The following is a 23,601-nucleotide window of genomic DNA, read 5'->3' as shown; positions in this document are numbered from 1 at the left end:
CTTTTTTCTGGCTCTGATTCATCCAGAGCTCCTTCACCCAGTGGTATGTCGCTCTCAAGTGGAGAATCACCAACTCATAGTGGACTACGGTCCCCTCCATTAGAACCAACTCCGCAGAAGACCAAAAAACCCTCGGTACCACCTGTGGAACCTCTTCTACCGATTCTTCCTCAAACACCACTTCCATCGCAGGCCAATCTCGCCTCTAAGGCAATGCTTCAGATCTCTCAAACGTTAAACACATTTTTCCAGGATTTACAATCTGCTTATCCACGGCCTGTGACTCCATCTTCAGCGCCGGCTTCACCTGGTCCCTCACAACCAGTTCCACCTGATGTGCCTCCGACACCAGCACATCCAGATAGTCCACTCTCTGAATGATCAATGTCTTTGCCCAGTTCATCTACGGGCATGCCTTCTGACCCTCCAGAAGGTCTTCCTTCCAGAGCCCTACTCCCCACCTGAAGACCTAACCTATTCAAAGTTTATAGAGAAGGTGGGACACCTCTTAAATGTCGAAACTGGAAAAATTCCAGACCCCAGGTCGGAGGTTCTGGGCATTCTAAAAATTTGTAATATGCCGCCAGAACCCACAGCTATGCCCCCACACGAAGTTTTAAACTCTGTTTTACATAAGATGTGGGAAAAAACATTCTCCAAGGGACCTGTATCCAGAAAAACTGACTTAAAATATAGGATGCGCAATTCCACTATCTAGGAATCAGGGCAATTGCCTCACAATTCTATTGTAGTGGAATCCGCTCTCTCTAAGGCAAAGCAGTCTAAACTACATGCCAACTCTCCACCAGGGAAAGAACATAAATCCATGGATGATTTTGGACGTAAAGTTTATCATTCCTCCATGCTCACCACATGGATTCAACACCATTAATTTTATATGATTCAGTATTTGTTTGAAAATCTGCAAAAGTTACGTCCTCTCTTTCTAGCCCCTGATAACTCTCTACCACAACCTTTCACAGACATGGAGGAGGGACTCAGACATTTACTGCAATCAGTATATGAGTCATTCGAATGTTCTTCACACTCATCTACAACAGCCAAAGCAGCACGTAGAATCGCTTGGTTGAGAGCTAGCTCTATTAGAGAGGATGTCCACGATAAGTTGACTGATATACAATGTATGGGAGACAACTTATTTGGGGATAAATTTGCAGAAACCGTTGCGCATTTAAAAGAACAAAATACTGTGGTGCTAGCGCTCACAACACCCACAGATTCTCATTCCTCATATAGGAAATATTTTCCTACCTATAGAAGGTGGTTGTACCCGAGGACAGCTTTCAGGCCCTACCAAACTTATTGTCCACAAACTTATCCTCAGCAATGATATCACTCCCAACCTCAGCAGTCTCGTGGGCGTCCTCGTCAACCGCCTCCACAAAAACAAGTAACCGCTGCCCCTCAGAAGCAGGCTTTTTGAGCTATCCCGAGCCGCCCTCACCACTATTCATCGGTGGTCATTACAACACTTCTGTGCCAATTGGACAGCAAGCAGTACAGATCGTTGGTGAATATCATCAAAGAAGGTTATCGTCTAAATTTCATCGTCCCTCCAAACATACCTTACGTTCCTCGTCTCAGAGGAACATCATCCTAATCTGCGTATCTTCAAGAAGAAATAAACAATCTGTGCATTCAAAAATTCATTCACAAGCTTCTTCCATCGCAGAGAAATCAGGGGTTCTATTCCCATTATTTTCTCATTCCAAAAAAATCCGGAGGTCTTCTTCCGATCCTGGACTTATGGAACTTCAACAAATACATTCAGAAAGAAAAATTCAAAATGACCTCTCTCAAGAATATTCTACCTCTCCTGCAACCCAATGACTGGCTGTGTTCCATAGATCTGAAGGATGCATACTCCCATATACCCTTGCAAGCTTCCTTGTGGCGATACCTTTGCTTTAAGGCTCTGAAGAGCACTACCAATACAAAGTCCTACCCTTTGGCCTCTCTTCAGTCCTGAGAGTTTTCACAAAATGTTTAATGGTGGTGGTGGCGGCTCACCTCAGAAAATTGTCAATCCAAATTTTTCCCTACCTGGACGACTGGTTACTGGTGGCTTCGGATCCTGCAACCCTTCAAGCTCACACGACCCAGACTATAAATTGTCTCCAGTCATTGGGGTTCCTGATAAATTACAAAAAATCGAATCTGCAACCGACCCAAACACTGCAATTCATTGGAGCGCTCCTCAACACCTTGGAGGTGAGAACATACCTTCCACAAGACAGAATTCACACTTACTTCCTTGGCTTGGAAGTTGCACAATCAAATGCAAACCTCCGCATGCCGAGTCCTTCAGCTCCTGGGCCACATGGCAGCGGCTTTCCGTGTTGTTCCCTTCACGAGGCTACACTGCGACGCCTGCAATGGGGCCTAAAGAATCAATAGTCACAGTTTCTGCAATCTCTCTCCTCCAAAATACGGATCACCAAACAAATGTGTACGGGCATTCAGTGGTGGATGTCTCCCTTCAACCTATCCTCGGGAGCCCCTTTTCGACTGCCTCCACATCAGCTAACCCTTACGATGGATGCATCCCAGAAAGGTTGGGGAGCCCATCTGTTAGACTTAAAAACCCAAGGTGATGGTCTCCCACAGAATATATACACCAAGTCAACCTCCTGGAACTTCGAGCGATCTGGAAAGCTTTACAGACCTTCTCTCCACAGGTCCAAGGGAAAAGCCTCATGGTATACACAGACAACCAGGTCACAATGTTCTACATAAACCAGGAAGGAGGGTCCGGTTCATGGACATTCTGTTGAGAAGCTCTTAGAATACTGCGTTGGACGACAGCAAACAAAATTACATTTCAGGCTACTTACCTGCCAGGACTGGACAATGTCACGGCGGATCACCTAAGCAGAATTTTCCATCCACACGAGTGGACCCTAAATCGGGATGTAGCCCTGACGATCTTCCAGTGCTGGGGCTTCCCAACAGTTGACCTCTTCGCCACACAGTACAATCGACAAATGGAGACGTTTTGCTCAATTTACCCAAGCAAACTTCGATACGCCCCAGATGCCTTCCTCATTTCTTGGACAAGGGGTCCACTGTACGCCTATTCCACCATTCCGCTAATCTCCAGAACGATCCAGAAATGCATCCAAGACATAGCAGACTTGATCCTAATAGCTTCAGCATGGCCAAGACAACCTTGGTATGCGAATCTCATGCGTCTCTCCATATGCCAGCCAATTCCACTGGAAAATCATCCACGTCTCTTGACTCAGGAGGGAGACACACTCCTCCATCCAATGCACAAATCCCTCCATCTGATAGCATGGAGATTGAAAGGAGTGTATTAACCCACTTGGGCCTTCCTTTGTATGTAGAGGACGTACTGATTGCCTCAAGAAAACCCTCTACTAGACGTAACTATGCAGGGAAATGGCGCTGATATATGGACTGGTGTGCACCACGACAACTAAACCCTTTCTCATCCACAGCAACCCAACTGCTGGAATACCTCCATATGCTCTATCTTTCCGGTTTAGTGTACACTTCTGTTCGTGAACACATCAGCGCCATTGCAGCCTATCATCACTGCTATGTAGGTCTTCCTATTTCTAATCATCTTCTCATCTCGAGATTCATGCGAGGCATGCTACATTTAATACCACCATCGACAAAACCACCCATACCATGGGACCTGAATGTTGTGTTAGAGCAACTCATGGTTCTTCCCTTTGAACCTTTCGATTCCTTCCACATAAAATATCTGACCTGGAAGATAGTATTCCTTGTAGCAATTACGTCTGCACGGAGAGTTAGTGAGCTGCAAGCCTTAGTTCACTATTCTCCTTATTTGGAATTCTACCACGACAAGGTCACTATGAGGCCTCACCCTTCTTTCCTTCCAAAGGTCGTTACGCCGTTTCATATCAATCAAACAATTACATTACTCATCTTCAAACCAAAGCAGCATCTTAATGACAGGGACAACCTCCTGCACTCATTGAACTGCAAAAGAGCTTTGGCTTATTACAAGCGGAGAACCCACTCTCCATCCAGACCATCTCAGTTATTCCTTTCCTTCAATCCAAACAATCCAGGATAACCGGTTTCTAAAAGAACCATAGCGAACTGGTTGTACCATTGCCTAGAATTCTGTTACAATAAACGTTCTGCCAAGCTTAACAGCAAACCAAAAGCGCACCAAATACGTGCCATGGCAACCTCAGTTGCCCATTTATGAAAAGTACCATTAATAGACATTTGCAAAGCAGCAACTTGGTCTTCTCTTCATACCTTCATGTCACACTACTGCATTGACAAGCAAGCTTCTACAAACGCAAAACTAGATACAGCAGTCTTGTCAAATCTTACCATTACTTAGGACTGTCTACTCAGCTTAAGGGTTGTAGTCCAGACCTCCATATATATACTATAGGGACTCAACCCGGGAGCTTGAGACTCCTAGCCTGCATGGCTAATTCAGCCCTGCTATTGACGGGAAAAAGCAAGTTTGCTTACCGTAAACGGTGTTTCCGTAGATAGCAGGATGAATTAGCCATGCGATCCCTCCCACCTCCCTAGACAGTCCATGACTACGCTACCCTTAATTACCATACACTTCGCTTGGTTACAAAGGAGAGAAAACGGATTCCCGCGGGAAGATGACCGCGCAATCGCACAGAGTTAAAACTCTGTAATTACCTGAGAGAAACTCTGCCTACTTCCGAGTTGTGTCGACGCTCCTAGACAGCATGGCTAATTCACCCTGTTCTCTACGGAAACACTGTTTACAGTAAGCAAACTTGCTTATATTGCTACAAAAGTATGTTATATTTACATGTGTAACTACTTAGAAAATTCACTTGTAAGCGAGTGGAAACTGTTGTGGTTAGAAATACAAACCAATTCATGGCCAGCATTATTCCCATGCCAAAAAAAACCCCTGACTTTGAATAATTGGAATGGTTAGTTGTGCATTTGTTTGTGCTTATCTGCCCATGATGTGGGAGATGCTTGCTGACCATAACAGTTAAAATAAACCCTAGAGAATTAATAATAATTTGGCTGAAATCTCGTAGCCCATTACATGTACTGCTCTGGAATCTAAAGATTGAGTTAGGAGGACTTCTCTTTTTAAGATATAGCAGTAACTAAGCATATGGAGGTCCAAATTTAAAAGCATTTTGCTGGCAAACTCAGAAGTTAAGTCAGCTAGATGAATATTTAGCCAGATAAGTTAGGGGTATTTTGGAGGTATAACTGGGAGGAGGAGTTAGCAAGCTAAATTAACTGACTAACTCAAATATTCAGACTAGACTAAGTCTGCTCTGGCCAAAGAGCTGTCCTAAAGTTAGCCGGCTGTAGTTAACCGGCTAACTTTGATAACTGGCTCTATTCAGCAGTGCGACTGCACTATTGAATATACCTCCAAAGTTTGCTGGATAAAGTTTTTCTATCTGACTTTGCAATCTGAACTATCTGAATATTGACAACTACATTTTCAGCTGCAATGTGGATTTCTTTTCTATTTTAGAGCCAATTATTAAACCTGTAAAGACCAAGAAGTTCTCTCTGATGGAGCAGGGTTTGCCTGCCACAGTGTATGAGATGGAGTGAGTATTATGGGGGGGGGAGGGGTTTTTTTTCCATTCAGATATTTATTAAAGCTGATGTCGGGTCCATAACAAAATGAGTGCACAAACTCAACAGTATTTCAGTAAACATTTCAACCAAAACATCACTTTTTCATCCATAGTTTACTTTTCCTCCTATTTCCCATCTATAATCCTACCTCGCCCTCCTCTCCCGTTTGAACAAACAAAACAAAAGGGACCATGCTTAAGCAGTTAACCATACTTAATACAGTTTCCAGATCTTTTCAGATTTAACTCTTTTTTTTTTTTTTTAACCGCTGTTAACCTCCCCATATTATGAATCATCTTACGGCGTGTTTGGTCTTTTCCACCAGGCAGCATTGCCAAAACAATCTAGGATGACAAAAACTGTAAATTAGAGGATCAGGGAACTGGTAGTCCCAAAAGAAATATTTTGCAATCTTTCAAGAAATCTTTGGCTATCTCCTTGACCAATTTTAACACCTCATCCTAAAAATTAAAAAATAAGGAGCAGTCCCACCATATATGCAGAAAAGTACTCATCCCTCCACATCTATGTCAACAGTGGTCCGAGTTTGGCAGACATTCAGGTGTGAGATACCAGTGAAATAGCATCTTATATCCATTTTCTACCAGCCAAGAAGAAATTACTTTTCCCTGTTCTCAGATAAACAGTTGCCTCGTGTCGTCTCATCCAATGACTCTCTCAAATCCCTCTCCCATGCCCTGATATGGCTTAGGGGCTGTTGTCAATCCTAGAATAAAGTTTAGAAATCATCCCCTTTTATAATGTCTGCTCCATCACAATAACTTTCCATTAAGGTCTTTCCCCTTAATAATTTTTTAGCTTTAGGTAGTATTAATATAATGCTTTAGTTGAAGATAAAGACATTTCTCTCTCTCAGCTAATGAAAAAATAGGTTGTAGTGAAGCGAAGGAACATAATCCTTGTGTCTCCCACATCTGACCCAATGTAGCAATTGCAAAATGTTTCTTCTAAAATCAGCCAAGAGCGCTCGAAGAACTGTGAAAATAGTGTCCGTCCCTGACTAGGCGATATTTCCAGGTCAACCATAACCACAACTTTAAGTGAGTGGAGAAACTGTCTAAATTGGAAATCATGACTTCCTAGGCAACCAAATTAAATATTTAAGGGGGGAAGTCCCAGTCAAAGCCTGTTCTATTATAACCCATTGTTTTAGGTTCCTTAATTCTGTGCCAATCCATGATTACCTTTTAATTGAGAGATCAGGTAGAATTGTTTTCAAATTCAGTACTCCTAGGACCCCCTCTGGGTTTAGTTTGAAATAGTACAGTCCTGGACACTCCGGGAGGCCTACATCTCCAGATAAAGCTGAAGATTTTCTTTTGATAATTTTTTAAAACAATGCCAGAAGCAAGATCTGAAACAGGTAACAAAATCTAGGTAATGCATTCATTTTAACCGCTGCAGTTCTACCTAGCCAAAATAAGTTAAATCTCTCCCAAATGTCCAGTTCATTAAAGGTGATGGTGATCAGCGTTTTATAATTAAGTTGTAACAGCTACTCAGTATCCCAACCAATATAAACTCCAAGATATTTCACACTCTCCATAGCCCATTTAAAGGTATATAGCATTGTAAGGCGTAGAGTAGAATTCAGAAGTACAGCAATATTCAATAAAGCCCGAGACTCTCCCATAGGTTTCTAACTCGGCAATAGGTAGAGGGCCCTATTGCCGAGTCTAAACAGCACTGGGGGTGATACTGGGGAGCCCGGCTCACTCACCCCAGGAGGACCAGGACCCATAGAGAACTGCTGGGCAAGTTTAAAAGGAAAAAAGCGTCTAATTTTTCTTACTCGGACTCTCCCTTCCCTTGCTACTGGGCTGTTCACCGCTGCCTGACTTTTGCCGCCGTTTTTCTGACTTTCCCCGAGATTTTTATGCTTTTTTTCTTCCCTCAGCAATGCTGCAAAAGACAGTTTGTCGGGTGTGTGGATCGGCGCACGTGTGCGCGAGTTTCATGCGACGGCCTCTGCTCATCTTGTCTCCCCGGGGGGAGGGAACTTCCTCAGCCGCTGGGGACGGTGTTTAAGCACCCGGAAAGGTTCTACGGGGCTCGGGAGACGCGACGGAAGCCATTTTGAGTACCATCAGGGCAGCAACACTAGCCGCAGCGGGGGAGGGGATTCTCCCGCCTTCATTATCCCCGCAGCAAATGGCCCCCGGGGGGAGGGGGCATGGCTCAGGAGCAACAGAGGAGAGCCCCGAGGGGGGCTTCAGACTCCTCCTCCTTCGTCCTCCTTTTCCTCCAAGTTTATCTTGCTACTCCATAAGGCCTTTAAGGCCAGGAAGTCAGTAAAAAAGCATGGGGGAGATAAATCTTCTTTTGAGGTGCCAATTTCAAGTTCTCGGAAGCGGTCCAAACCTCGGGAGGGCGCTGGGTCCTCAAAGCTGAAGTGCCCCTTACAGTCGGGTGGGGGGGAGGTCGTCCCATACGGACACTGATTCTTCCTCAGAGGCTTCTGACCAAGATGATCAGATCCTGCCATCCAAGCCTTCGCTGGGGGTAGACTGGGATGCAGACCAGCAGCAGGATTCTCTCTGCAGCTCCCGTATTGTTGAGGGGGACAACCCAAAAGTGGTATGCCTTTTTAGAAAGGATGAGCTGGACCCACTTATCCTCGCGATTCTGGGGGAGTTAGGCATCGAGGCTCCACAGTAGGAATCCCGGATGGGGGTCCATTGATCCGGTGATGTTGGGACTTTGTGGTCCGACCACTTCCTTTCCTTTTCATTTCCTATACCTCAAATTCACTTATCTCCTTGTTTTTCTTAATTTGGAACTCTTCAGGTGGATTAGGTAGGTCAATACCCAACAGATAAGATCAAAGATTCTGATAGAGAAGATTGACTATATATAACTCCTTATAAAATTGGTTAAAACAGTCTGTAATCTCATTACGAATGGTAATATAATTCCCAGGTATATCTAATTTTGACAACATAGTTTTGAGAGAATTTGCCTTTTATCTCGAGGCCAGCTTTGTTACCAAATTCAAAATATTTTTGGTGTAAAACTGTCAACCGATAGTTGCAGGTATTAGATTTGGACAATTATCTCCTTACACCTGACCTTGTCTAAAGTTTGAAAATTCTTAATTGTGTCAAGTCTGATCTCTGTTTCTCTCTCTCTTTCCCTATAAGTAGCCCAAGAAATCAGTCTCCCATGCACAACTATTTCAAGACCTTCCCAAAGTGTCCTCAAACTATCTATAGTATTGTTAAGTCTCAAATATTCAGCTATGTCAAAGGAACATTTCTCATAAAAAATTTCATCATTTTAATAAACTTATTAATTCGCCAAATCTTTTTCCCATCATCTTTTTGTGTGTGATATAATCCAGCCATACTGATGCATGATCTGACCAGGTAATATCACCTACATCCGCATCTTTAATTCTGAAAATAATAGGTTTATCAATTTAAAAGAAATCTAAAGTGGAATATGTGTTATGAGATCTAAAAAAGAAAAAGGAATTTCAAGTGCATGGATACAAAAATCTCCAAATATTCACCAGCCCCTACCATTTGATTAATCGCTTAAGGGGAAGGCTGAGTTCTTGAAGTTAAATTTGTCAGATGAGTTATCTAGTGACGGGCATCTTATAATATTAAAGTTACCCCCCCACCCCCCCCCCCCCCCCCCCCCCCGAGATAACATACCTATCTGTCCAAGCACATAGATTAACATTCAAATTTTCAAAGAAGGGACCCCACATGTTAATCATAAATAAGGTTTTCTCTACCCATAATTTCACACAGATATATCTATTGTCAGAGTCTCACCTGATCTCTTTTACATTGATTTGCAGCTCTTTAGAAAATAATACACCCACTCCTACAGATCTGTATTGGTAGAAAAAGCTAGAAATATATGAGAAAAATGTTTGGAGTGCAATAGACATTCATCATGCTTCCTAAGATGAGCTTTTTGAATTAAAAAAGCATTCAGTTGTACAGCGTCCTTAAATAGCTATCTTTTTCTGGGCAGATTCAATCCCTTAACTTTAGTATAAACCACTCATATAGACAAAAAAAGAAAACTTTGAGAAGAAAAATGTTAGCTCCCAAATGGGACATCTCAACACTGTGTCTACTTGACTGCTAAGGATGAAAAGTCCCACATGAAAAATTCACTCAAGTCCCACAATTTTGCATAGTTCCTACCCATCCCACCTTCCCCTTCTAACCATGGTCAACACCCTGATGGGGTTAAACCAAAACTTCCTGGAGGATTAAGTCCACCAAGCTAGACCCACTGGCGAGCTCTGAAAGAGAAAATCGGAAATTCAGGCCCTAGATACTTCATTTAGATATCTCATATGCCAAACATAATGGGGTGGATTTTCAAAGTGCTACACACGTAACCCCGAAAACATTCTCCTGCGCGTGCTGAGCCTATTTTGCATAGGCTCGGCGACGCACGCAAGCCCCGGAACGGCGTATGTCCCGGGGTTTTGAAAAAGGGGCTGGAAGGGGCGGGGTATGGGCGGGGCAGCCCAGGGGCGGGGCTGGAGCCTCCAGGCACAGCGGGCATTTGCCGCTGTGCCCGGGATCGCGGGCTGGCCATTGGCCGGCACGCGCAATCTATGCCTGCCCGGAGGCAGGCGCAACTTATAGGACAAAGGTAAGGGAGTTTTTAGGTAGGGCTGGGGGGGCGGGTTAGGTAGGGGATGGGAGGGGAAGGTGAGGGGTGCAGCGGGAACGGGGAAGGCTGCGCGGCTCAGCGCGCACCGACCCTGGAATTTATAACATGCGCGCGGCTGCGCGAGCATGTTATAACATCGGGTGCAGATTTGTGCGCTCTGGGTTGCGCGCACAAATCTATGCTCGTGCATAGTTTTTAAAATCTGGCCCAATGATTCTGACACAAAGATGGTACCAAAACTTTAACAAATTTATTGTAAACACTCATTGATACATGTCAAATATATTAAAGTTTCTACAAACTATATCCTAAAAACAATCATACCTAATATATCCCACAGGGATGAAATATCTGATGTTACCAAGCACATGCTGAATTTGAGATGGATGGCGTATACAATCAGATGTATCTTTGATGTAAGATTTAATTTCCAGAGCTTTTGGCTGGAGCCAGCTGTCAGTATATTTAGATATTGGCTCAGACATTGAGCCCATATTTGACACTGTTGGCTGGCCCGGTGGGGAATGTAATGATTTATGAATTTTTGGCACTAGGTATAATACCGGAGTTATTGGAGCAGCCTCAAATAATCAGCCAACTTATTATCAATTCATTTCAATCTCAGTGTATTTTGTACTGTATCCCAAATTTGTTTTTGGGGGATGCCACCATCTTTGTTTCTTTGGGACTTGGGTCGCAGCGAGTAAGAGACTTTCTTGAGGCTGGGGGGTTTTTTCTCCTTCCCTGACATACTGCAAAATCAAAATGTGGGCGGCTTTTGCAGTTTTACTGCCAAGGATTGACTTATTGCCATTGATAAGCCTGAGGTTTGGATTGTGCCAGCAGGAGCTCCTAGCTAAAGTGGTCATATTGCTTGGAGACGTTACTTCCTCAGTGTTTTCTAAGTTTTCTAAAGCATTTAGTTCAGTGTCTGATTTGCAGAAGGGTAGGACAAAAGCTATTTATTTGTTCTTTTTGTGGGGGATTAGGGTGGGAGCAGGCTGCTCCTGTGGGCTTCCAGTTCATTCAGAACTGGATCTGGTATCTGATATTAAACTTTATTCATAGCTATCTGGGCATTTTCCCCCTTGTTCTGTATCCCCCTCCTAGCTCAGCACAGCAATAGTCCTCAGCCAGGGCACTTTCCAGAAGCCTGCTATCATGGGGCCTAAGTCAAATCACTAGGTGTTGCTGTTACATTAGGATTGAAACTCTCTCTTCCCCGAGATTGTGAACACCATCTCTGCAGCGTCCCCAGCCAGCTCAAGCTTCAAAGACCTATCCTGGCAATCAAACCCAGGCCTTCCATGTGGCACTGGACAGCATTGCTATTGTGCTGACGCCTAGCTATTTATTATTTGTTCTTGATTTTGTCTTGGTATGCCCATATGTCAAAACAATTTGGAACTTTCTACAGTAATGTGTTACTCTGCTCCCCAAGCACAGCTAATTAGCCACAATATTTTACAGTGTCCAAGATAAATATTTTACAGTGTCCAAGTGTCCAGCTAAAACTATTTCTCTTTCCTTTTCTAGTTTTTTGGCTGACCTGATGGATATTGTTATTGTTATTTGTTATTATCCCCAGTTATTTGCATCCAAGTTCAATCTTCTTGTTTATTGTAAGACAACACTTTTGTCATGGTTATTGTTTATAATGTAAACCAACTTGATTAGTAATTCTGTTACTGGAAAATCGGTATATAAAAGTGCTAAATAAATAAATAAATAGTTAGCATTTTGGTTTTTAGTGCTGAATAAGGTGTGTGTAGCCTTGGCATACTGTAAATTGTTGAAACAAATGTGCCATAGTTTATTGTACAGCTCTTGTTCTTAAGTAGGCAGCTGCTATCTGACCTGAGTTGAATGAAGGCAGCTAAAACTATTTCTCTTTCCTTTTCTAGTTTTTTGGCTGACCTGATGGATAACCCAGAACTGATCAGAAATGTGACTCTCTGTGGACATCTCCACCATGGCAAGGTACAATCAGCAGAATGAGGGTGGTGAACAAGAGAGAGAGGAAAAGGGAGAAACTCGGTGCAGCAGAAGAGATTGTGGAAGGCTTTTGTTTTGAAGATCCATAATCTGCTGAGACTGGTTGTAAAATTTTCACTTTCCTTAGTACAGCTTGTCTTGGCTGGTGATTCTCTTACCTCATGGAAAGACCAAGACACACAGTCTGTGGGTCTGTTCAGCACCTATATCAAGGGATGTCAATCCTTATTCCTGTCGGTAGCAGCAAGTGATTTCACATTGATAAGGCGGGCAAAAGAAAATTTGAAAAGGCAAAAACTCATAATAAAACCTTTTTCAAATACATTTGAAGCAGGGAGCCCATGAGAGCGTCAGATCAAGAGGTAAAAGGAGCACTTAGGGAAGACCAGGCCATAACAGAAAGACTAAATGAATTCTTTGCGTCAGTGTTTATAGAGGATTTTGGGGAGATACCCATGCTAAAAATAGTATTTAATGGTGGTGATCTGGGGGAACTGAGATAAATCACAGTGAACTAAGAAGATGTAATAGGGCAAATTAACAAAGTAGAAAATCACCTGGACCAGATGGTATACATACCCTAGAGTTCTGAAAGAACTCCAGAATGAAATTACAGACTTATTACTAGTAATTTGTGACCTATCCTTAAAATATTTATAATTTCTGAAGAGGATGGCCAATGTAACACCAATTTTTAAAAAGGGCTCCAGGGGTTATCCAAGGAACTATAGACCAGTGAGCCTGATGTCAGTGTGGGAAAAATTGAAGAAACGATTAAAAAGAACAAAATTACAGAATATATAGATATAGTTTAATGGGACACAGCTATCATGGATTTATCTAAAAGAAGGCTTACCTCGCCAATCTGCTACATTTTTTTGAAGGGGTTAATAAACGTAAAATATTGGTGAACCATATTTGGATTTGCAGAAAGCATTTAACAAAGTCCATCCTGCGAGACTTCTGAGAAAATTAAAAAGTCATGGGCTAGCAAGCAATGCCCTGCTGTGGATTTTGTGCTTGTTAAAATTTAGGAAAAGAATAGAACTTAAATGGTCAATGGGAAATAGAGGAGGTCCCCAGGGATCTATACTGGGACCAGTACTTTTTAATATATTTATAAATGCTCTGGAAAAGGGAACAAATAACTGATTTGCATTTACCCATTCCACTCCGTTCATGTCTTCTCCAAGCTGAAGAGCCTTACTCTCTTTAACCTTTCCTCATGGGGAAACATTCATTCCCTTTATCATTTTGGTCACCCTTCTCTGAACATTTGCTTGTCCACATTAAATTTCATCTGCCATTTGGATGCCTGGTCTTCCAGTCTTATAAGATCCTCCTACAATTTCTTGCAAGCTGCAGGTGATTAACAACTCAGAAAAATTTTGTTTTGTCTGCAAATCTGATCACCTCATTTATGCTTTCAAAAAAGAGTAGGGGATGCTCCATGAAGTTATTAAGTAGCACATTTGAAACAAATCAAAGAATAACAGTTTATGGACGTTTCCTCCAGGAACTTGTCCATACCTTTTTAGAAACCAGCTACACTAACCACATTTACAACATCCTCCAACAATGAATTCTAGAGCTTATTCATGCATTGAGCAAAAAAGTATTTTCCTGTTCATACCCCACTGTTGTGACCGTCGCTGCCCGACGTCTCCACTCCGCCCACCTTACCTCTTTGGTGACTCCCTCTTTGGTTGATGGAAGTTTGGCTGCCGCAGCATCATTTTGCCGACCTCCTCCGGCGTCCCCGGACCAGCTAGACGCTGCCTTCCGCCATGTTCTCCTGAGGCCTAAGGCGCATGCACGGCGTGGCCCCGACTCAAGTACCAGCTGTGGGGCGAACCTCAGGGGCGTCCCCCTGAGATGACGTCATCATCACCAGATATTTAAGGTCTCTTGTTTTGTTAGCTAATCGAGTTAGCAAAGGGTTTCCTACCTAGCTGCCTCCAGGTATCGCTGCGGATGGGATTCGCTCTCCGCTTACCTTGCTGCTCTGCCTCCTCGGACTTTACCAGGGGTACCCGCTCCTCGGGGGCCTCGCTCTCTCTCTCTCTCTTGCTTTTCAGGTCGCAGTCTGGAACCGGTACTCGCTCCTCGAGGGCCCACGTTCCCGGACCTGCTACCGAATATAACTTCTGTCAGGAAGTCACCGCTGCCTACAACACCAGTGAGTTACCTTCTCTCTCTCAGAGCGTTCCCTGGAACCAGGTACTCGCTCCTCGAGGGCCTACTTCCTTCCAGCTCCTGGTCTGCTTCTAAGAGACTATTGTGTGAGTGTTACCATCAGGTTCTGTCCATGAACTCTGCATACCCTGCCTACTCACTATATTCAGTTTCTCTACAGCTCAGTTATCCTGGGATCACTGTTCCAGTGCCTGAGGGACTACAGCCCAGCCGGGCTCTTCCAGCTCACTACTGCCACCTCTGGTGGTTCTCTAAAACAGTTTAATAAAAGAACTAGTGTGTGTCTGTCTCCCAACTCTGAGCCTGACCGGTGGTCCCTCTCGGGATCTTCCCCCGTGGGCGTGGTCATCTGCCACCAGCCCAAGGATCCACCCACAATTATCACAAATAATAACACCCATATCTGGGTTTTACCTCCCTGCCAGCAGATGGAGGCAGAGAAACAAAAGTTTCACTGACTCTACCGCAGTCTTCAGTATTTCTCTGTCTCTGGCAGATGGCAGAGTTGTAAAACCTGCAGTCTGGAGTGAAAAAAAGGGGAGTTTTAGTTAGTCTTTCCAGCAAACCCCTGGGAGGAATGCTAGGTCCTGGTCAGGCATTCCCCCCTTGTTTGAAGTGGATGAGATGGGGTTGGCGACCCTTTAAATTGACTCGGTCCTCTGCTCCATGGGGATTAATTGCTGGTGGTCCAGTTCCCCCTTCTCCCAGGAGAGTCCATTGATTCCTGCATCAGTTCTGCTGCATGATTGGCCTGGCAGTTAAGGGAAGTACTTTGTCTTTTTTTTCTTTTACTTCTTGTACTGGCTACTAAAGTTTGGGGGGGGGGGGAAAAAGAGGAACTGAAGAGTTGCTGTTTGGGAGGACAGGCTGGGTCAGACTCTGATTGCTGAGCTGGTAAACTAACATTGGCTGGGGGTCCTGGAGGGGGGAAGGTGATCACTGCAGTGTGCGGCTCCAGCTTGCACGTGTAAAAGATGGTGTATGGTAAAAGCTGCAACTCCTGTGGTGAGACGCATGAGCATTTCTCTAGAGCCATCTTGTGCCCTTGCTGTGACTCCGGAGGGGAAGGCAGAGGGGAAGGCAGAGAGAGGGCTATGCACCGGCACTTAAGAGCTCCAAGAGCGTCGGCGTCTGCCGCTGATGCCTTCCCAGACAGCAAGGGAACGACAGCCATCTTGGCGGCAGCAGAGGCGTCTAAAAAGGCAGGGGATTCCCCACCTCATTAATCTCCAGCAGTACAAGCATTGGAACCTTTTGATTCTGATGAATCAAAAGGTTCCAGTGCTTCAGCATCTTCACCAAATGCTTGGCAGTGGTGGCAGTGCACGTCTTTCCTTATCTAGACAACTGGCTGGTCAAAAGTGATTCCCAAGAAGGAGCGCTGGACGCTTTGCCCTGACCATGCAGGCGCTGCAGTCTCTCGGGTTCGTTGTCAACTACCCAAAATCCCACCTCTGCCTGTCTCCCCAGCTGGACTTTATAGGAGCCAGTCTGGACATGGCTTGGGCAAAAGCATTCTTGACCCATGATCGGGCCCTTGCTCTATCGTCGCTGGCATCTTTGGTGCACAACAGTCAGTGCGTGAGTGCTCACCTACTGCTTCTCTTGTTGCGCCACATGGCAGCTTCTGTTCATGTTATCCCGTTAGTCCGCCTCTGCATGTTCAGGGCACAATGGACACTGCGGTCCGAATGGCAGCAAGCATCCCAGGACCTCGAGGCCTGTGTTTCCATCACGCCATCTCTGAGGGTCTCTTTAACCTGGTGGGAGAATCTCTTCAAACTGGAGCAGGGGATCCCCTTCCAGGCTGCCTTGCCTTAAATAGAGCTTTTGACCAATGCCTCCCCCCAGGACTGGGGGGCCCATGTGGACAACCTTCACCCGCAGGGTCAGTGGATTGCTCAGGAAGCTCTGTGTCAGATAAACTTCTTGGAGCTTTGGGCAATTCATTACGCACTTCGGGCATTCCAAGACCGCTTGTCCCTCAAAACCATCCTGATCTGAATGGACAATCAGGTTGCAATGTGGTACATCAACAAGCAGGGAGGCATTGTTGTCGTTCCCCCTCTGCCAGGAGGCTGTTCAAATCTGGTCCTGGGCTCTATTGCAAGGGATGTCTCTATGGGCAATGTACCTGCCCGGGACGCTGAACATGCTGACAGATCATCTCATCCACTATTTCCAACCGCATGAGTGATCACTGGACCCGAAAGTAGCAGCCTGCATCTTCCGCCTGTGGGACAATCTGGATATGAATCTGTTCGCCTCCCCCGTTCAATTGCAGGTGAGCAGTTTTTGCTCCCTGTTCAGAACGGACAGCCGTCCGCCCTCCGACGCCTTCATCCTTCATTGGAGCAAGGGCCTCTTCTGTTTCTCATGAAAACTCTCCTGAAGCTCCAGCAGGACTAAGGGACCATGATCCTAGTATTGCGCACTGGCCCAGGCAGGTCTGGTTTCCCCTCCTTCAGGACCTGTCGATCAGGGATCCCATCAGCCTGGGGACTAAGCCCGATCTGATAACACAGAATCAGGGCACTCTGCGCCACTGGAACTTCCGGGCGTTAGCTTTGACAGCTTGGATGTTGAACGCCTAGTCCTTCAGCCCCTGGATCTCTCAGAAAATGTCACCCAGGTGCTGGTAGCTTCCAGGAAGCATTCCACTAGGCAGTCTTACACGATGAAGTGGAAAAGGTTCTCGGCGTGGCATGTGGGGAATGGATTAGATCCATTACTTGCCCACTACCCAGATTCTTGGACTACTTGTAGCACCTTTCTGAGGCCAAACTTAAAACCATCTTGGTCAGAGTCCATCTGATTGATGCTTACCATAGGGGTGTTGCAGGCACACACTTCTCAGTCCAGCCTATTGTAGGTCGCTTTATGCGGGGGCCTGCTGTAGCTAAAGCCACCTCTGCGGCCCCCCATGGTTTCCTGGGATCTCAATGTTGTGCTGGCATGGCTCATGCATCCTCTTTTTTTTTTTTTTGAGCCTATGCACACCTTTGAGCTGAGATTCCTCACCTGGAAGGTCCTGTTACTGGTGGCGGTTACTTCGGCTCATAGGGTCTGCGAGCCTCATGCCTTGGTGACGTACCCACCTTACACGAAATTCTTTCATGATTGTGTGGTCCTGCATATGCATCCCAAGTTCCTGCCTAAGGTCATGACTGATTTTCACCTTAATCAGTCGCAAAAGCAGGAGCAAGTGAATGGGCTCTCTTCAGTTGGGTTTCTCTTCTCGGCCGCTGGTGGGATGTGGTCCACCAGCAGCAAACCAGGCCTCATTCTCTTTCTGGCCATGGTGGGTTGGGGGCTACCTTCCCTCTTTGGCTGCTGCTTCTCAGGCTGCTGGGCTGACTGCAGATATACCTGGATTCACAAGGCTTCCTGAAACGCTAAGTGAACTTCTACTGTTTAATATATATTTGAGCTTAGTATAGAAATTGTGTATAATTGTATGCTTTGGTTTTTAGGAGGGGGCAGATTTTAACTGAAACAAAAAAGTGTGTAATCTAGACTGCTTTTCTGGGTTTGAGAAAAAAAAATCAAAAAAACCTAACTTTCAGTGGATTAGATAAACTCGGAATAAGTGCATGTCAAGGAATATTTTGGTCATTGATAATCTCAACTGTTAAAAGCCCGCCCTCCCTACTCATCTACCCATCACCCCAGAGGTTGCTCTTCTAACATATTTTTGCTGGGGTACATAATTAGTTGCAAGATAATTTGATAATTTTTATCATATTAAAGGAGTTCTCTATCAAATCAAATGAACAAGATTATTATTATTCAATGTAACAACTGTGGAGCCTTTATCTTGAAGCAAACCATCTGGAAGCTTAGGGCTTGCCCCATTTGTTCACAGTTGTCCTCAATGAAAATGGAGTTAGCTCACCTTAAAGCTGAATTAGGTACAATAAAAATGGAATTAGCAACTACCAAGAAAGCCTCACCCACTTTATAGCAGTCAGGAATCTCCCTCCCCCCACCCCCCTCAGAAGATTCACAAACCCAGAAACAAAGGGTTTACAGTTGGCTCAGGTAGGATAAGACCAGTGACTCAATGACATCCATTCTTCATAATAGTGCAGCCTAGATGCCCTCCTCCACTTGCACAGAGCATCCAGAAACCCAAGAATAATTGGGTTCTTGTAGGATAAGACCTGTGATGCGAAGGCACCCACTCTCTCAAGTGACACAAGTACAAAATTAATTCTTTATATTGGAAAATGAAGAAGCTCTAGTAATGGAGACTGATGTGGAATCAGAACGGAAAGAAGAAACCCAATGCGCCCATAAGAAGCAGCTCATTGTGCTGGGAGACTCTGTCATCAGAGGCAGTAGTTTGGGAGCGCTTCTTGAGGGGAACACAGTAGTTAAATGCCTTTCAGGATCCTCAGCTGACAGAAATGCTAATCAAATGCAGTCAGTGAAGAAAGTAAGGACTCTGAAGTTGATCTTTATACATCTTGGAACCAATGACCTTGCTAAAAACAGCATCCAAGCCACACAGAGAGATTTCCACACTCTGGGCAAGCAGATTAGGCACATGGTGAAGAGTACTGCCTTTTCAGAAGTGTTACCCCTTCATTGAAAGGGGAAGGATAAGCTAACCCATATAAATAATTTCAATGCATGGCTCAAAACCTGGTGTAAGGAAGAATGTTTTTGGATATATTGGAGGTTGGGGCCATGTATGGAACAGTAAAAGGCTCTATGTCAAAGATGGCTTACATCTGTCTGTGGTAGGAAAAAAGATCCTAAATGAAAAATCCAAATCATATTCTATAAGACATTTAAACTAGAGGTCGGGGCTAGCAAAAGGAAATTGCAATGTCACCCCTAGCAGCTCCAAGAAGTGGGTGAAGAAGTTACTGTAACAAAAATCAGCTGAATAGGGCAGAAAAGATGTCCAAGGAGAGAAGCTGGAAAGCTATGAGCATAAATGCCCGTAGTCTGGGCAATAAAACCCCAGACCTGCAGGCTCTAATGGTGGAAGCGGATTTGGATATTACTGTTAGAGACCTGATTCACAGAGTCTCATGATTGGGATACGGCCATTCCTGGCTATAACTTGTTTAGGAAGGACAGTACAGAAAAGGTGGAGGAGCAGCTCTTTATGTCAGAAAAAATATCCAAGCAAATGAAATGCAAGGGACGTGGGGTAGGGAAGAAGCATTATGGGCTGTCCTAAAAAAAAATGATACTTCCATTTACATCGATGTGGTCTACAGGCTTCCGACAAACAGAAGAATTAGACAGAGATCTGGTTGAAGACATCCAAAAGGTGGGAAAGACGGGAGAAGTGTTGCTAGTTGGAGATTTTAATCTGCCAGATGTGGAATCTGAGGAATCTACAAGAAGTAGAGAGATAGTGGATGCTTTTCAAGGGTCTCTGTTCAAACATGGTAATGGAACCCACGAAGGAGGGTGTAATACTTGACCTGATGCTCACAAATGGGGGGGATAATGTGTCAAATGTCAGAGTAGGAGCTCACCTGAGCACTAGTGACCATCAGGTGGTATGGTTTGTTATCACAAACAGGATACAGAGAAGATGCATGAAGACCCGAGTTTTGAATTTCATAAATACAGACTTTGTTAAAATGGGAATGTTCCTAGAGGAAGAACTGGAAGCCTGGGAGAAAATGGTTGAGGTGGAACAACAGTAGGCCAAACTGAAAGAAGCTATTACAAAGGCAACAAATCTATATGTTAGAAAAGTAAACAAAAGTAAGAGAAAAAAGAAACTGATCTGGTTCTCAAAGGAAGTGGCTGAAAAAATAAAGGCAAAAAGAACAGCGTTCAAGAAGTATAAAGGATCCCAAAAAGAGGAACACAGGGAAGAATACTTGGTGAAACTGAGGGAAACAAGAAAAGAATCAGGAAGGAGCTCAGAGATGTGCTGGTGGGTTCACTCAAGAACATTTTTGATAGATCCCTGGAAACAGGAGTGGTGCCGTGGAATTGGAGAAGAGTAGTGATGGGCCTCCTTCACAAGAGTGGTAGCAGAGAGGAGGCTGGAAACTACAGGCTGGTTAGCCTCACATCGGTGTTGGGAAAATTAATGGAGACGCTGCTGAAGGAAAGGATAATGAACTATCTACAATCTGGTGGGTTGCTGGACCCGAGGCAGCATGGATTCACCATAGGAAGGTCCTGTCATACAAATCTGATTGATTGTTTTAGATTGGGTGACTAGAGAATTTGATTAAGGAAGAGCACTCAATGTGATCTACTTGGATTTCAGCAAAACCTTTGATATGGTCCCGCATAGTAGTCTTGTGAATAAAATGAGAAGTTTGGGAGTGAGCGCCAAGGTGGTGGCAAAGATTACAAACTGGTTGACCGATAGGAGACAGCTTATAATGGTAAATGGAGCCTACTCTGAACAGAGAGCCATATTAAGCAGTTATCACAGGGATATGTGTTGGAACCGGTTTTGTTCAATATCTTTGTGAGCGACATTGTGGAAGGGATAGAAGGTAAAGTTTGTCTATTTGCGGATGCTGGGCTTGATGAACCCTTGGTCTGACCCAGCACGGCAATTTCTTATGTTCTTATGCTAAGATCTGCAACAGAGAGTGGAATGCCTGAAGGATTAAAGAGAATGAAAATTGATTTAAGAAAGCTGGGAGAGTGGTCGAAGATTTGGCAGCTGGGATTCAGTGCCAAAACATGCAGGGTCATGCATCTGGGATGTAGTAATCCAAAAGAGCTGTATGTAAAGGAGGGTGAAATACTGATGCGCATGGACCAAGAGACGCATCTTGGAGTGATAGTGTCTGGGGATCTGAAGATGGCGAAGCAATATGACAAGGCGATCGCTAAAGCCAGAAGAATGCTGGGCTGCATAGACAGAGGAATAACCAGTAAGAAAAAGGTGATGATGCCCTTGTACACATCCTTGGTGAGGCCTCACCTGGACTATTGTGTTCAGTTCTGGGGCCCGTATTTCATAAATAATAGACACAGGATAGAGGCAATCCAGAGAAGGGCAATGAAAATGGTGTGGGGCCTGTATTGGAAGACCTGTGAGGAAAGGCTGAAGGATCTGAATAAATATACCTTGGAGCGAGGAGATGCAGGGAAGATATGATACAAACCTTCAGATACCTAAAAGGTTTCAATGATGCATGAACTTCGAACCTTTTCCGTTGGAAAGAAAACAATAGAACTAGGGGTCACGAAATGAAACTCCAGGGGGGACGATTCAGAACCAGCGTCCGGAAATATTTCTTCATGGAGAGGGTGGTGGAGGCCTGGAATGCCTTCTGGTGGAGATGGTGAAGAAGAAAACAATCAAAGAATTCAAAGGGGCATGGGATAAACACTGTGGTTCCCTAAAGGCTAGAGGACAGAAGTGAGATGAGCGTGCAGGGGGGTAACTTGCTGGTACGGCGGTTACTACCCTTAGTAGAAGGCATGGAGGTTACTACCCTTAACCCATATGCTTTGATGCTTTTAATGCACCTGCAGCATTGCTTCCCTCTTAGATGGCAGGGGGTACGAGAAATTTGATTGACCAGAACCAAGGGCCCTGACTTCCATGGTCTGGGATACTGTTACGTGGGCATAAGGGGAAAAGCACAGGACTGCTTCTATGGCCAAGTCCTAAAGGAAACGAAGAAAGCATGCAAGGGGGTGACTTGCTGGTGCAGTGGTTACTGCCCTTAATCAATAAGCCTGGATGTTTTTGATGCAACTGCAGCATCCCTGCTTCAAAGGAGAGAGGTGGGAGCTAAAACGAAAGAGAAATTTGGATTCGGAGACAACCAAACACAAGCCATTTACATTTTTACAGTCTGGGGTTACTGATGCTCAGATATTAAGGAAAAAACACTGGACTGCTTCTATGACCAAGTCCATAAGCAAATCACATCAAGCAAAACTGACTGCTACATGGGGTAACCTGCACAGCCCGGTAGATACTACCACGGGAAGCTTGCGGGCAGACTGGGTGGACCATTGGTCCTTTTCTGCCATCATTTCTATGTTTCTATAACAGGCGATAAAACTGAAGGCAAAATCCTTGCCTGCTTGGATAACCATACCGACGCATCAGATGGAATATTATTCAGCATTACCTGTTCCATGAGAAGCCACTGTTTTTTCCCTTATGCAATCTATAATTACCTTTTACTTGAGCTGCCACACATAGTATCACTGTAAGCAAGGTACACCCAGAAACCCCCCTATCCTTCATCTGAAACAGTACTTGTCTCATCACCTTAGGAGGTCTTTTCCACATACATCTAAATAACTTGTGTTGCCACAAAGCAAAGCACTCATCTGAAATAGCCACAGGGAGCGTAAGAAACAAATAACAAAACCTGGGCAAAATATTCATTTTTTTTTCCAGAGTAATTAAATCACAAGCAGATTGTGATACATTTCAGGAGGACCTTGCAAGACTGGAAGATTGGGCATCCAAATGGCAGATGAAATTTAATATGGACAAGTGCAAGGTGTTGCATATAGGGAAAAATAACCCTTGCTGTAGTTACACGATGTTAGGTTCCATATTAGGAGCTACCACCCAGGAAAGAGATCTAGGCGTCATAGTGGATAATACTTTAAAATCGTCAGCTCAGTGTGCTGCAGCAGTCAAAAAAGCAAATAGAATGTTAGGAATTATTAGGAAGGGAATGGTGATAAAACGGAAAATGTCATAATGCCTCTGTATCGCTCCAATGTGAGACCGCACCTTGAATACTGTGTACATTTCTGGTCGCCTCATCTCAAAAAAGATATAGTTGCAATGGAGAAGGTACAGAGAAGGGCAACCAAAATGATAAAGGGGATGGAACAGCTCCCCTATGAGGAAAGGCTGAAGAGGTTAGGGCTGTTCAGCTTGGAGAAGAGACGACTATGGGAGGATATGATAGAGGTCTTTAAAATCATAAGAGTTGATGTTGAATCGGTTATTTACACTTTCGGATAATAGAAGGACTAGGGGGCATTCCATGAAGTTAGCAAGTAGCACATTTAAGACTAATCGGAGAAAGTTCTTTTTCACTCAACGCACAATAAAGCTCTGGAATTTGTTGCCAGAGGATGTGGTTAGTGTAGCTGGGTTCAAAAAAGGTTTGGATAAGTTCTTGGAGGAGA

At 44.4% G+C, this 23,601-nt stretch overlaps 1 protein-coding gene across 3 annotated transcripts in view; it reads left to right on the top strand.

Annotated features, from left to right (window-relative positions):
* The window catches only part of EFTUD2 (elongation factor Tu GTP binding domain containing 2), a 93,753-nt gene that overhangs the window by 12,651 nt on the left and 57,501 nt on the right, over window positions 1-23,601 (top strand). For all 3 annotated transcript variants that reach the window (XM_029572912.1, XM_029572913.1, XM_029572914.1), the window contains exons 4-5: window positions 5,525-5,603; window positions 12,204-12,279. In XM_029572912.1, the coding sequence (XP_029428772.1) occupies window positions 5,525-5,603; window positions 12,204-12,279 (155 nt within the window). The remainder of the gene's footprint in view (window positions 1-5,524; window positions 5,604-12,203; window positions 12,280-23,601) is intronic.

Source organism: Rhinatrema bivittatum, chromosome 12, assembly GCF_901001135.1.
Source record: "Rhinatrema bivittatum chromosome 12, aRhiBiv1.1, whole genome shotgun sequence".
NCBI lineage: Eukaryota > Metazoa > Chordata > Amphibia > Gymnophiona > Rhinatrematidae > Rhinatrema > Rhinatrema bivittatum.
This window is presented reverse-complemented; position numbering and strand designations above follow the sequence as displayed.